General features: G+C 37.2%; 1 protein-coding gene across 4 annotated transcripts in view; it reads left to right on the top strand.

The window, feature by feature from the left end:
* cntn4 (contactin 4) overlaps window positions 1-15,312 on the top strand; it is a 175,525-nt gene that overhangs the window by 140,965 nt on the left and 19,248 nt on the right. For all 4 annotated transcript variants that reach the window (XM_056256197.1, XM_056256199.1, XM_056256196.1 and 1 more), the window contains exon 12: window positions 9,760-9,887. In XM_056256197.1, coding sequence (XP_056112172.1) covers window positions 9,760-9,887 — 128 coding nt within the window. The remainder of the gene's footprint in view (window positions 1-9,759; window positions 9,888-15,312) is intronic.

Genomic DNA, 15,312 nt, shown 5'->3' with positions numbered 1-15,312 from the left:
TTTGTTTTATTGTGAACTGCTTTGTACAAAAGATCAAATGTTCAAATAAAACAATTAAATGGGAAACAAATAAAATGGGGAAAATATGTATCAGACTTTAAAAATTGAAACATTTTCACTAGTGGTCTCAGACTTTTGGACCCCAATGTATTTAAATCCCCTTCCTTTTTACCGCAGTAATTACTCTCTTCAGGAGAAATTAGTTTCATTTGGTGAAATAAAACTCATCCAGAATGCAAACGAATGCAGTGATTTGGCCGCGATTAGTTTGGCGTGCTCTTTACTAGTCTAAGTGCCATGTTAGACTCGGCAGGATTAGTTTTATCTTGGGGGACTTGGAGGCTAATGTCATTTTTCAAAGAACGAATGTGCCAGCGCAGCACCAGTAATCCATCTTTGGTCCCTTTGCACATTTCGAGCATCACATGTGTGTTGCTCTTTTTATTCCTAGAAGGAATCGTGTGCATATGAGTGTGAGAAAAAGAGAGATGAATATCAGTCTGAAAGAATGAAGCTGAAGAGCCATTTGTGATTAAAGGAGCCCGGTTTGAGTACACCCACAAGCCCACAGTGTTTGTCCCTGATAAACACTGTTTCTCCGCATCTGCTGACCCTGGGGATACATATTGCTAAAATTAAAAGCCTCGGCTACTACTGGAAATACGCCCTGCCCTGCACACATGAAATGATACAATTTTCAGGTGTTATCTTTTTTGTTTCTGTTTGGGGCTGTTTTGTGTTACTTTGTATCTGTTATATTATCATTGTATTTCATTGATTCTTGAGTACTGGGACAAAACAAGCTTAAAAATATAAGTTTATGTTATGGGATTGTTTTGGATTCATTTGTTAAACATGTCCTGCTTCTTCTATTTTCTCACAAAATGTGTTTATCCTTGTATAAAGCTTAATCTTGTTCAACAGCATACAAAAATAATGTGTCAAATATGTATTATAAGTATTGATACATCTAGCATTCACTTTGATGAATGAATGAATGATTTTCTACTGAACTATCACTACCGTCAGACTGAAAAGAATATTTCAACGCTCTAAAAGTAGTAGTTTGTTCTTTTGTTCAATACTAATAGAACCTACTTAAAATGATGGGAATTACATTTTTTTTTTAAAACTTTTTCACAATTTGTTTGATGGATTTTACATGCACTACCAAAAGTCTCTTATGCTCACCATGATGCATTTATTTGATAGAATATACAGTGAATAGAAAGTTTACTGTTTGAAATAAATATATTTTGCAACATTGTAAATAAAGACTGTTCCTTTTAATCAATTAAAAAAATGTCTTTACTGTTCAATTGAATCAAGTATACATACTTGCTGAATAAAAGTCCCCCCCCCCCCCCCCCCCAAAAATCATAATTACCTCAAACTGTTTAATGGCAGTGTGTATTATGTATTTATAGCTTGTGCCCCAGTCCTCAAGAATGAATTATAAATGTACAGTATGTATGTATAGATAGATAGATATCTAATGGTATTGACAAAAAGTCTCAACACCTTTGAGACCTTTCAGGACATAATAATGTTTCTTTAAACTTATATTTAAGTTGCTGTTTTAAAAACTAATAGTATAAGTGGCTTAAAGCAGAGCATAACATATTTCTGTGCATATTATTTGGGTCCATATTGCACACAACAGATTTAAAGCTAAATTATTACGCCAGCTGGTGACTTGTTAATTTATTTCACGTTGAGAAATGACATAGAATTATCTTGTGGAATGGCAAGAGCCGAATGTACCCATACTAAATCAGCACATTGAATAATTGAACAGCGTTGAATGTGTTAAGAAAATTACCTCAGGATAAGTGGCAAGGCAATGCGAGCCTCCTTTTAAGGTGGGGAAAAAGTAGCGGCATACATTGCAAATTATTCTCTACAGGGAATGTATCTTGACGTCGCCACTGACACTCAGCTCTGTGGCACGAATATAAATTTGGTACCTGTGTATGTTGGGTTTACAAGAGTAGAGATTAATACTTCTTCCTCCACGTTTGTCTTTACTCTCTTCCATTTTCATTTTTACAAATCTCTGCATTGCCATGGAAACTTAATGCTGGTCCCCGCGAGACGAGGGGTCAACGTGCCGAGCGCTCGCAGGAAATGTCACAGCCGCTTTAGCTCACAGCTCCACCATTCTTTTGCTATTTTAATACCAAAAGGAGAAAAACACCATTGTACACAGTTGGTTGTCTAAAACGCCTGCTCTTTGAGCTCGGCTAGGTGTCCAGATGCTTCTGTCAATCATTTCTTATCACTCCCATTATATCTGAATTGCCAAGCCCTTTGGACACCCACGGAGTGAGCGACACCCGCATTATTAAACCCAAGAGCCGTCTCTGACTGACAAACCAAATAATGCCTCTCGTGAAGACTTAGATAAAAGCCACGGGTGAATTCTGTGAGCCAATTTCAGTGGTTTCTCTTGTAAATATGCCCCAAATCTGGAGCACATCGGAGATGTTGAGCTCATGGCACATTGGATTTACTTCACTTCATATCTTTGCCTTTATATATCAGTGTATTCCGAATAAATCGATGTCTTTCTCCGTATTGCTGATTTATACCGAACTTAATCAATAAGGCCTGCATTATAAATGCAACTATTCCACATTAACAGTAAGTCAGACCAGATAGATGCTGTAATTCGTAAAAGTTTGACACGGTTATGTGAGTGTCAGATGCGGCGGTAATGAATGTTATGTCTTAAGAACCATTGACTCGTATACACTAAAAAAAATCAATATCAATTACCTGGCTATTGGAAAAGTGTCAGAAGACAACCTTTCCATGTCCCATTTTTCCCCTTTCCTATCCAACAAGTGATTGCTCTGTTGTTCTAGTGATAACGGCGAAACTCATTGGAAGGCTCTTTTTTTTTTCTTGTCGCAGTAATTGCTGACTAACCTTGAGGTTGAGGAGTCGAAAGCAAAGGTACGCTCATCAAGGTGGCTTCCCGTAAACAGATCTCTTGACAGAGCGTGATCCGAAATGACCTGTTTCTGCCTCCCCCGGTTTATTTATCCAACTGACAAGGTCGTCAGTTTATCAAACGCTCTTCCCAGCAGAAGGCCTACCGAGATATGGACACATGATCCATCTCAGTAACGCCAGGAGCTCTCTCACACCCCTCTTTAGAGTATTAGCCCTCAACATAGATCAGCCCTTCACGTTTGGGTCAAGCCTTGTGCCCCATTTGGAGGATAAAACGACCTATCTGGTCCTTCTGTAGACGCTGCCTTGCCCTGCTACATAACCCTCCCTCTGGTTCCTCGGTAAATGTTTTTAAAAACATCACTGATGGAATACAACCTCCAGGTAGGTCAGAGGAGGCCAGTTAGCGCAGGAGAGCTGCAACCCGCTTAAATGCGCTGTCCTGGGTCATATCTGTGAGCTCGTACAAATATGCAACATTATTTATGAGCTTTTGCTCCATTCACACTGTTAGCGATTCAAACTCTGTGGGTTGTCGAGTGTCTACTGTTGGTCACTTTTCAACTTTGCCTGGTTGATAGTCGCCGGCCGCATCACACTGCTGCTTGTTTGCATGAGTTCAACTCTTCTGAATTTTTTATTGGGAATGCCAGAGTTCACTTTGACTCATGTTGCTGCCAATTGAAAAATTAATGACTTTGCTTTGTCTGCAAATCGCTATCAGTATGACAGCTTCTTTACAGGAAACTCGGGAGAGATGAAGAAAACGGCAGGTGGGAGAAGTCAAGTCAAGTCACCTTTATTTATATAGCGTTTTTTACAATGCAGATTGTATCAAAGCAGCTTCACAGTGATAACATGAAAATAATATAACAAAGTTTGTTACTAAAAGAAAATTGCGTCAACGTCCACCTTAAGTAAGGCAGATCAATAATATTATTGAATATTAAATGTCCCCAACTAAGCAACCAAGGCAAGGCAACAGTGGCAAGGAACCAAAACTCCATCAGGTGACAGAATGGAGAAAAAAACCTTGGGAGAAACCAGACTCAGTCGGGGGGCCAGTTCTCCTCTGGCCAACGAAGGAACAGTGCATGATTCGGGCAGCATTACAAGTCAGATTGGATCGGAACATTTAGACTATTTATCCATTTCCATCTTTTTGGAAGTCCAAGTAATCACGCCGGTATTGAGACGAGTTGTTGAGGATCAGTGCCGTCCACCATAGAGGGTCCATATCGCCGGTGTTGAGTCGTCTCTTCACAGGCTTTGTGATTGGAGCATCTGAAGTCTCCGTGAGAGGCTGGATACAAACAGGAGCTGACGGACGCCATTTTCCTCGGGACTCGCGTCCCAAGATAACAGCAGAAAAGCAAAAAGGGAAAATTATTAGCGTAGCTGCTGTTCATAATGATTTCCATAACACGGGCGTAGATGATAAAAACACGAAGACAGTGACTCTTGCGTCCCCGAGTCACCCCCCTCCGTCCCCCACTCAACTCAGCCTTGCTTACTGACCTCTACATCCCTCCTGCTGCTGAGACCTAACCACAATCTCACAATCTCTCCGCAGCCCAACCATACGCGCCAACCCGTTTGACTAAGGCTGTCGAGCCCCACTGGTGCGTTAATAGAAGGAACTTAAGACAAACCAGACTTTAACCTGTTACTGGATATTCTCATTTATAGCAGAAGCAGTATTTTTTTTCTTTTTATAAACATTTTAAACTTTTCTATATCTTTTTATTGCATTTTAGACTACGTATTTATTTATTTATTTATTATACATAAATATGTGCATATGTACGGAGCTCCTAAAGGGACATGAAGAAAAATATGAGATTGGAGGAAAAATTATTTGGCACTGTTTTAGCGTTCTCTCGCAAATATTTTGCGTTCGCTCGTAAAGAACACACGTTTTTCGAGTGAACGCAAAGTTTCTCAGGGGAACGCAAATCATTTGCGAGAGAACACAAAAGCGTTGACATTATTTTCCCTCCCATCTTATATTTTTTCCACCACCATGTTCCCTTAGGGGCTCCGTACATATGGGGGGCTTTAGTGACTCTTTTTGCAGGTTATATCAGGACACCAGGAGGTGGTGACAAATTAATCATTTCACTACAGAATCGGATTGACATTTTCAAAACACTGATTCATTTTTAGTTTATTCTATCTTATCCAGTTTATTGTTGTTCATCTAGAATTTAAAATACTGGATGGATGGAATTAAACAGAATTATTGTTGGTTACTGATTGTTTTATTTGCAAAAACAGAGATGGAACACTTGCTATTTTGCAGGTTATAATATATTTAAGATAATATAAAAGCACATATATATATGCTTTTATATTATATATTATATACTAGAATCCTTGAGTTATTACTGATTGAATAGTCATGATTTGTGGTGGCAAGGTGGTGAATGAAATATTTTTTGTAACAGAAAAATATTTTCATCCCTTTTGAAATTGTATATCTTAAAACTACCTTGCACCACTGTTCTATTTGACCTAGCGTTAAGTGGATGAAATTCTGAAGAGCGAGTTTAAGAGCTTGTTGAAGTTTATTAAGTGATGTGCTCAGACTTAAAATGCCTCGGCAAAGTCAACAGATTTTTTATTATTCCACTCATGTTTCCATTTCAGGAGCAAATGTTTTGAAATGAAAAAGAATATACTAACAGATATTAAGGTCATGCTCCTCCACTCATTACAAGATTTTCAGAATTATGCCTTTTGCCCCATTCTTACATTCACAAAAAAAAAAAAATAATAACAATAATAAAAAGGGACACAGGAGAGGTGCGTTAACCAATTCATGAGTGATTTAAGCCAATTCACAGAGGTTTCTGGCGAAGACTTTTTTGCCTGACAACAGCCAGAAGAGGCATCAGGCATTTAGCACATGCTGTCCAGTTTATGATTTCCAGAGGAAAGCCTCTACAGGATGAATCTTATTAATGCCCTCCTATCTGTCTTCCCCCGCAAAACATAAAAGTACATAATAGCTCTCTTTTGCCTCTGTGGCATAGTTGTCTTCGTACCAACTCTAAGCACACTTCTGGGGAGATTTGAGAATTCCCTGCAACATAGTGCCGCTCAGCAGAGCTGTGTCATACAGGCTCGTATCCTGCGAGAAGATTTACAGCTGTCCTTATTAGCTGTTACGAACGGGAGATGAGGAGACCGGCACTCAGGTTCATCTCGCTGGTGAATTATTGATAGATTTTCATCCACTCAGACTGGATGGAGGGACTGCTGTGCCTGTCCAAGAATAGATGTGCTCTCCAAGTATGTTCAAGACCACAGACTGCCTCACCAACCTTAGGAGTCTCCTCTGTTTGAATCCATCAATGTCAGAATGAGTCCGTCAGGTTTGCTTACTCTGCTGAAAGGTCAGCTTATGAATTTTCACGCTGGTTTATAGTGGTTAATGCTCTTGCTGGTGGATCAGCATAGCCGAATGTTGCTGGTTTAACTAGTAAAAAAAAAGCCAGAATCCCATGATAATGACCAGACAGAGGAAAATTGTATTTAAATGTCCTTAAATATTTCTTCTTAATTTCCATAGAAACAAAACTGGAAACACATTTCATAGAATAAAAATGTATGTGAATAGCAAAGCTCATATTTGATCATTTGATGAGAAATGTTTGAGGTCATATTGAGATCTTTGTCGTGTGATTGCAGTTATCCTGGCAAACCTAAGCACAATTTGAGATATTTTTGAGAACTCTTCTGCAATTTTACAGGAACTATGTAATATTCGTTTCAGGAACACTTTATTTTGATGGTCTGCCAACAGACATTCTACTGACTAAGTAACTACATGCAACATGTCAACTTATTTTACCAACCCAAACCCTAACACCTAATCTTAACCTAACAGTCTACTACATTCTACTAATTAGAGTTAGTTGACATGTAGTTGCAAAGTTACTAATAGTTAGTCGAATGTCTAAAGTGTAACTGTATTTTCTCGTGATAAAATTCTGAGAAATAGAAATATTTTCTGACACCAGAATCTGAAATCCATGCACATCCTCCGTATGTCAAAGTATTTTTCCTTGTATACCTGAACGAACTGTCTAAAGGTGGGAAGAGACAGGGAGAGAAGTATTATAAGGAGAATGGAAAACAAATATGTATATATCATAACTCATAAAGCATCACCAACAGCTGGAGAGCTGCACAAAAGCAGGTCATTCCTTGATCTAGATAAGACAATGTGCTGGCCTATTTGTTGGCAGTCTCTGGAGGTAGGGTGCACAACAGAGAAGCGAGGAAGAACGGGAAAAAATGGAAAAAAAATTCCCCAATGTCACTGATAAACTGTATTTTACCTGCTTTGTTGTGACCTGCAAATGTGGGACCTTCTGTCTGTGAAAATATATGCAATGCCATTCAAAAGTCTGTGGTTAAGAAAAGAAATTAAAACTTTTATTCAGCAAGGATGCAGTAAGTTGATGATAAGTAACAGTAATGACATTTATAATGTTACAAAATGTTCTATTTCAAATAAATGCTGTTCTTTTAAACTTTCTATTCATTAAAGAATCCTGAAATATATATATATATCATGTATTTTCCACAAAAATATTAAAGGGATAGTTCACTTTGAAATAAATTTTTGATATGTTTTAGCTTACCTCAAGGGCATCCAAGGTGTAGGTGTCTTTGTTTCCACAGTAGTTTCAATTTTGATATTTTTAGGTCAAACCGTTCTTGTCTGTCAGTCATATAATGCAGGTCTATGGTCACCACCTCAAAGAGCATGCACAGAGAAGTCCAAATTAAACATGATTTAATGACTCTTAAATTTAAGTACACATTGATGGCCTAAGACACGAAACAAGCGGTTTGTGTGAGAAAACGAACAGGATTTATATCGTTTTTACCTCTTGTAACACACAGACCGAAGCGCCCGCGCACTCAGATTACTTGGACGTGGCTGTGGTTACAAGAGGTAAAAACGATATAAATACTGTTCGTTTTCTCACACAAACCGCTCGTTTCGTGTCTTAAAGTTTTTTAACATTAATAAGTAGGCTACTGTTTCTTGAGCTCCATATCGGCATATTTCTGATTTCTGAAGGATCATGTGACACTGAAGATTGGAGTAATGATGCTTGAAATTCAGCTTTTCCATCACAGGAATAAATTACATTTTAAAAATATATTAAAAAAGTTATATTAAATTGTAATAATATTTCACAATATTATTTTACTGTATTTTGAGCAAGAAGCTTCTTTTAAAATCATTAAACAATTCTTACGACTGAACTTTTGAGCAGTATATTCATAAAAATATATGAATTAGATGAATGTTTCACCATATGAAGTTCTCAGATTACCTAAATGATAAATTACAGTACTTTAGGGATTGTTGGTCAAATTTTCCACTAAGGTAAAAGATGTGTGAAAGACTCTGAAGGCTTTCCACTAGACTGTTGGAACATGGCTGGAGGGATTTTCCCTGGCACTGAGGTCAAGCACTGATGTTCAATTCATCCCAAAGGTGTTCAGTGGAGTTCATGTCTGGGCTTTGTGCAGTCTAGTCAAGTTCTTCACACTCAGTAAACACATTTTACTGCTGCCATCCCATGACATTGCCACATGGAAAATCACTCCCCATTCTACTGAAAATGCTAGTCTAAGAAGATGTTTGATTTTATGCTCCTGCTAGTAATGGATGAAGCTGAAATAGCCTAAAATATGTGTTTGTACCTTTTATGCATGTGTACAGAAAACATCATATCTCACCATTGTGTGTTTTAAGACCTTTTTTGTATTTTTCTCTTTTACAGTGTTCTCACCATATTAGCATTACATTTGACACACTTCAGCTGTGTTAATTAGAAATATATTATTTATTGGGGTCTTCCTAGAGTCATTAATGAAATCCACAGTTTGTGGAAATGGATTTTTTATATTCAATGCTTTGTCCACACCAATTAAACATCTCTTCCCCCAAGCTATCACAGGTTTTCAAAATAGTACCATCTATAATATGGCACCATGTTGTTCCCCCCACCCCCTTTTTTTCTGCAAAACTTGCTTATGGCTCACTCCTTCTTGAGCGTCGTGGCTAGAATAATTAGAATGGCATCATGAATTAATGAAGCCCTCCCTATTTTTCTCCTTCATCCTCAAGGTCTCCACATCATGTGTTTAATCTTTGAGGATGTGTTTTAAGACCCTTTTATATGAGTGTGCTCTACAAAGTTTAAAGATAATTTCATATTTGAATTTTTGAACTGATTTTTCCATTGACCTTCATAAAAACAGATGTCGGAAGGTAAACTTTACATTGGTTTGATTCTGGTTCAAGGATCAGTATTTAAGTATAAAAGCGAATATATTATTCTAAATGGCAAATGGAAGATATCCTAGCAGCATTAAAAACTTGTCCAAATACTCCTTCCAACTATTTTTTGTCACAAAATTTCAGAACCACTCTTATTCCTCTTAAAAACATGTTGACAGAAGTTTGTTGAAGGTGGGGGTTTGAGATCTGACAAGACAAAAGATTCATAGCAAAATGCAAAGGCTGAAAAACCTTCAAAACTGTCCAGAAATTGCACTCTTTTTCCTGAAATGGTCTCTGTAAACATGTCTAGATCATCTTGCATCACACACTTACAATCTCTCCAGAAGTCTCAAGTTTAAAAAAGCTACAAAACCTGTCGTTGTACTTTTATTCTGTCAAAAAATAAATTGCTTTTGTTGATTGCTGGCTTAAAGTCACAGAAGCACTCTGAAGTAATATTATCATGTGTGTGTATGTTTGCCTTGCAGAATTGCTATACTGGAGAGTGGAAGCCTTCGGATATCCAACGCCACCAAATCAGACGCTGGCACGTACACGTGTGTCGCCCGTAACCAGTTTGGCGAAGCAAGCAGCTCAGGGAACCTGCTTGTTAAAGGTATTTGCTTGAACTCAGTTATTTTGGAGTCTTTGAGGATAATATAGCCTCTCCTGACATATATTTAATGGATTATTAATGGATTAAACTTTTAAAAATAAAGATTCCACTAGGGGGTTTTCACAGCGATGTCATACCTGGTAGTTATGAACTAGCCACCAAGGTGATCCGAGAACTACATTTTCCCCTAGGGTCATTTTCCCGGTTGCATTCACACCACCAAAAGGAACTTTGAAGTGACGTAAGCCGTAACTTACGCCCTGCGCTCTGGTTGTTGTGTGGGACTTTTATTTTGACAGCGCTGAGAACGCCAGCTTGAGCACGCAGCACTCCATTCTCCATCTTCATTAGTTTACGATCAGTTTAACAGTCCTGTCTAATACAATGTTAGATAGAACTTTTTTAAACAAAGAAAGTAAACGGTATATGAAAAAGTATTATAGCGTTTGCCGTGTGGTTGATGCCCAAATTCGCTAGTTGAGGAGAAATACATAGGGTGCCTACAAAGTCACGTTGGATTTCCTCCATAGCGTAGCTGAGGTTAGAGCTCCTATAACTATAACTAAAATCATTCCCAGTTCCTGTGGTGCGAATGCGCCTATAGAAGCTCAATAGAAGATCTATAGAAGATACATTTTTGGTTCCTCAAAGAACCTTTCATTGAACCGTTCTTAAAATAGACATTTTTTTCTAACATTTTCAGAATCTAAACAACCTTTTTTCACCACAAGGTTCTCTGTACAATGGAAAGGTTCCATGGATGTTAAAGGTTCTTTATGGAACCATGAATGCAAATAAAGAACCTCTATTTTAACCGTGTACAGTACATTCTGCATCATACATCCACCCAAGTCGCATTACAACGTCTTTTCGGTGTGCTTATCTGTATTATGTCTAAGTAGAATATACCTTCCAAAGCTATCTGATCTTAGCCAAAGGGAATCCTTTTATTTCCTAATGAGATGAAGGAGTGTAGTGTCAGAACACCAGCATGGGAAACCCGGAGGGACCCAGATCACACTTGTGTTGAGTCACTGGAGCAGTGAGTTATTATGCTGTATTAAATATGAATGAGAGGTGGGTGTGCAGTGCCGAGCATGTTCACTTAGGAGTGTTCTAAGGCTTGGTGGATTTTCAGGATGTAAGCACAACTCAGTGGAGGTCTCCATACCCTCTGCAACGTGTGTGTTTTACCTCCCTCATCGCTCTCTGTTCCTTCCTCTTTCTCTTGAGCAATATTTGGGCAGATTTGTTTTCTAAGCAGCACGTAAGTTATGATTTAATAACACGGGACGCCTCTAATTTCATGTACAGATTCAGTTGTAATCGGGATCTCTTTGTTTGTCTGCATTTTTCTAATTCTTGACACTTTACAAATCCTTCAGTTTCATTGCAAATTAAAATTCCACTTCCACTTCCTGTGTGGTTTGGCCAATTCAGTTCCAACATATTCATTTAAAATTTTTGCAAACCCCTGAAGATAGGAGTGTCTTCTGTCTGTTTGTGGCTGTTAACAGAAGGTATAAACCAACTGAAATAAAGATGTAATTAATTATAACATTATACAATATTAAATTACGGCTGTTTTAATTCCAGAGATTGTCCTTTTTGATTTCATTCTCTTTTTAAATTGGATAGGATGCCAGCAATACTTGAACCACCAACTGTTATTTGACCAAAAAAGTTGGCAAAAATGCATAATGATGGTGAACCAGGCAGCACGACTACAAATTTAGCTTTAGTTACAGTATTTGGCGAAGGTCAAAATAAATGAGAAGCACTGTGAAAAAATAATATACCAAAATCACAGACATTCCTATCTAATCGGGATTAGATTTCTTAGAGGTCGCCCAAGGTAGCTGAAGAACAGTGGGTAATTTGTTCTGAGGGATAAAATCACACTGTAAAACAATTTTACCTAAACTCCTCAGGGAAAATGAAGTCTGTCTGAATTGGGATTTTCTTTCATATTCATAGCTTTTTATAGTCATAATCATATAGCAGCGTTTGGCCGCCACCCCACAACCCACTATATTGTGGCAGATCATACACAAAATTGCTTTTTAGCTTTCCATTTCAGACTTGCTGAAATAAAACCATCTTTAACCAGCCTTTTTCCACACGGCTATCAAAAGCAGTGGGTTTCCAGCCATTTTATAGAAAGTCTTTTAAGTGTCCTTAACGAACATCCAGGAGCCTCATTTGAATGTAATCCTGCAAGAAGCAAAACTACATGTCTATAAAAAGCTCTATATTTATCGCCTCACTCGGGTTCTTTTAGAAGTGAATCATTTCTAAAACGGCAGAGTTTCTTGTGCCTTAAGTGTGAGGTTTTAGTCTACTTCATTAACCTTTGTCAGGCATTGAAACCCTAAATCATTGCATGTCAAGGGGATATCCATCAAAAACTCAATAAATATTGAGTCCCCTTCATTTTATATTCGTATGTATTATGTTATCAACTTATTGACATGACACAGGGGGAACGTGGGTTGAGTAAATGGGATTTATAGATAGATGGACTGGGGCAGAGAACCTTAAACACGATTGATAGATAGATGCAATGAGGCTGGGCACTTTTCACTTGCCAAAGATGTCAAAAGAAGTGATAAGCCACTGGCAGCTATATGTCAACGTCCATTTTCTTTCCATTAGTATGTCAGAAGGGCGTACACATGCTGCATCAGCAAAATAACATCCATAATTATACCATACAGTCAAAACTACTGTAGACACTGTTAGAGCCAAGCTAAAACCTTATGTTCTGCAAAAAAAACACAACCACAGTAGTATTCATAACACATATGACTGATATTGAATCAATCAACATACTGAGTGGATAGCTTCTAAAATGTCAGTTATGTTATGTGAATACAACTTAATATATATTATATTGTTATATTTATAAAATATATTTTATTGTTTATATGAAAATTAAGATTAATTAAACGTTTAATGCCTCTATATTTATTTTAAGCTTGTTTTGCTTAAACATTTAAGCTACTTCATTTCATTCTGGAAGGGGAAAAAATATCAAATATTAAGAAGTCATGGAAATGTATATACTGAACTTTTTTTCCTCTAATCATTCTCTAGATATTGTTTTTCACTGTAAAGAAAGTCAGTTATTTCAGTTCCAGCTAGTGTTTTTAAAAGGTTTTAAGTATATGTTGTCCATACATTGATGTTTTAGAATAAGTATCTGCCCAAATAAAAAACATGTGTACGTTTGAACACCTGCAAATACTAATGAGATCACATAGTCCACACTTGACATGTTTGTTCTTGATTTAAAGTTTAATGCAATTTCCTCCCCCCCCCCCCAAAAAAAAAAGTCCGACATAAAAACAAATCTGTTGTGACTGAGCGTGTTGTCATGTTTACTTAAAGGTTCAATCCATTTTTTTGTCTTTCTTCTCGGAGGCCTTCAGACACCAGCTCCACAGCTCTCTAATAAAGCACCTTGGAGGCAGTTCTCCTTTTAGTGGTTGCTATAGTGACCGCTTTGATTGTTTCATTTGCCCTTTTTTAAGATGCAAATGCAAATGTATTTTGCATGAGTCATATCATTATTCTTTAACATGGCTGATTCCTCTATATTTAGAGATTATCCATAAGGCTCCCTGGTGTAAATTATGTCCATAGGAGAACAAATGTCTATCTATCCTATCTATCCTATCTATCTATCTAATAAAATGAGAACCTGGTGATGCAGATTAAACCTGTCATTTAACATCTAACATAATCACAAATTCAATTATATCATAATATGCAATCATAATCAGTGGGGTAAACGCATGAGTAACGTAAGTTGCGTAATTAGATTACTTGTTTATATAGAATAGAATATGAGGCATTTATAGCGCTTTCAAATGAACTACTGTACACCCAAAGCGCTTTACAATCATATCAGGGGGTCTCTCCTCAATCCACCACCAGTGTGCAGCATCCACTTATATATATATATATATATATATATATATATATATATATGTTGGTAACACTTTATTTTGATGGTCCTTTTTGAACATTCTGTTGACTATAAGTAACTTTGCAACTACATGTCAACTAGCTCTCATTAGAGTATTAGTAGTCTGTCTGCTTAATATCTGATAACACTTTATTGTGATGATCCTCCAACAGACATTCCACTGACTAGAAGTAACTTTCCAACTACATGTCAATTTATTCTAACCCGAACCCTACCAGTCTACTAATACTCTACTAACACTCAAATGATGAGACGTAGTAGACATGTAGGTGCAAAGTTACTTATAGTCAACAGAATGTGTTAAAGGGACCATCAAAATGAAGTGAAACCCAATGATCCAATTCATCCATTCTAATGAGAGGACTTTAGATAAAAAGCACAATCGTGTTTCTTTTTTCTTTTTTTCATTGCGGAATTAAGAGTGTTAAACTTTCTTCTCTTCTTCTCACTTCTCTTCCTTCTCTTCTTTTCACTTTTGGTGTGAAGGGCCTTTACCTTTACCGAAAAATAGAACTTATTAAAATGTTGTTATTAAAAAACAAACAAGCAAGCCCAGCCCAGCCCAGGTGAGACAAAGTAATGCAAAAGTAACACAACACTTTACTTTCCATAAAAAGTAACCAAGTAGACAATTAGTTGCTTTTTAGGGAGTAACACGATATTGTAATACATTACTTTTAAAAGTAACATTCCCCAACACTGATCATAATTAGTTAGAATTATGGTAGTACAAAACACCCTGGTACAAAAATGCCTATATTGTCTTTAATAAATCAGATATTTGTTAATGCAGGCAAATTGTTTGTTTTCTCTGCCAGTTACTTGTAAAATCTTCATTTGTCTGTGTTCCCATCGGCTGGTTAATAATTTAAAAATGCATTACTTGCATTATAGATGATATATATATGCGGTCAGAGAAGCTTAGACAGAGAGAGAGATGGATGAGTATCTTATAAGTCTTTTATGTCGAGTCTCCGCTCCGTGCTTTCATTGAAAGACCACTTTTGTTCACCAGTGCGAGTGTTGTAGTCACGCGTTTTTTCACTTTCTAACACTGACATATTTAATTAATCAAGAGTGGAATTCTTTAATCTGGAGATATTTAATTTAAGAATGAAACTCCACAGATCATTTCACACCGTAAAGGTTGAAAAGCAGGCTCATAATTATTATTATCCGTCTCTAAAAACAGAATTATCTCTTGAAAGGATGTTTTATTTCTCATTTGCAGGACTTGGATTTCACACTAAAGCAATAACGGCTCTTTCGACTCAAACTGAAGTCAAAAAAGAGTCTAACGGGATTGTGATTGGTCCTCAGCCTGCCTCATTACTTCGAGTCACTGTCTGCCCTGTGCGTGCTGTTTGTTCGCCGCGTCGTCTCGCACCTTTTATTCCATTATTTCTCTTCATTAACGCAGTCCTCAAACATGTC

This window comes from Rhinichthys klamathensis, unplaced genomic scaffold (genome assembly GCF_029890125.1).
Source record: "Rhinichthys klamathensis goyatoka isolate OS25496 unplaced genomic scaffold, OSU_Roscu_1.1 h1tg000124l_1, whole genome shotgun sequence".
NCBI lineage: Eukaryota > Metazoa > Chordata > Actinopteri > Cypriniformes > Leuciscidae > Rhinichthys > Rhinichthys klamathensis.
The sequence above is the reverse complement of the archived record's forward strand: the minus strand, read 5'-3'. Positions and strand labels throughout refer to the sequence as shown.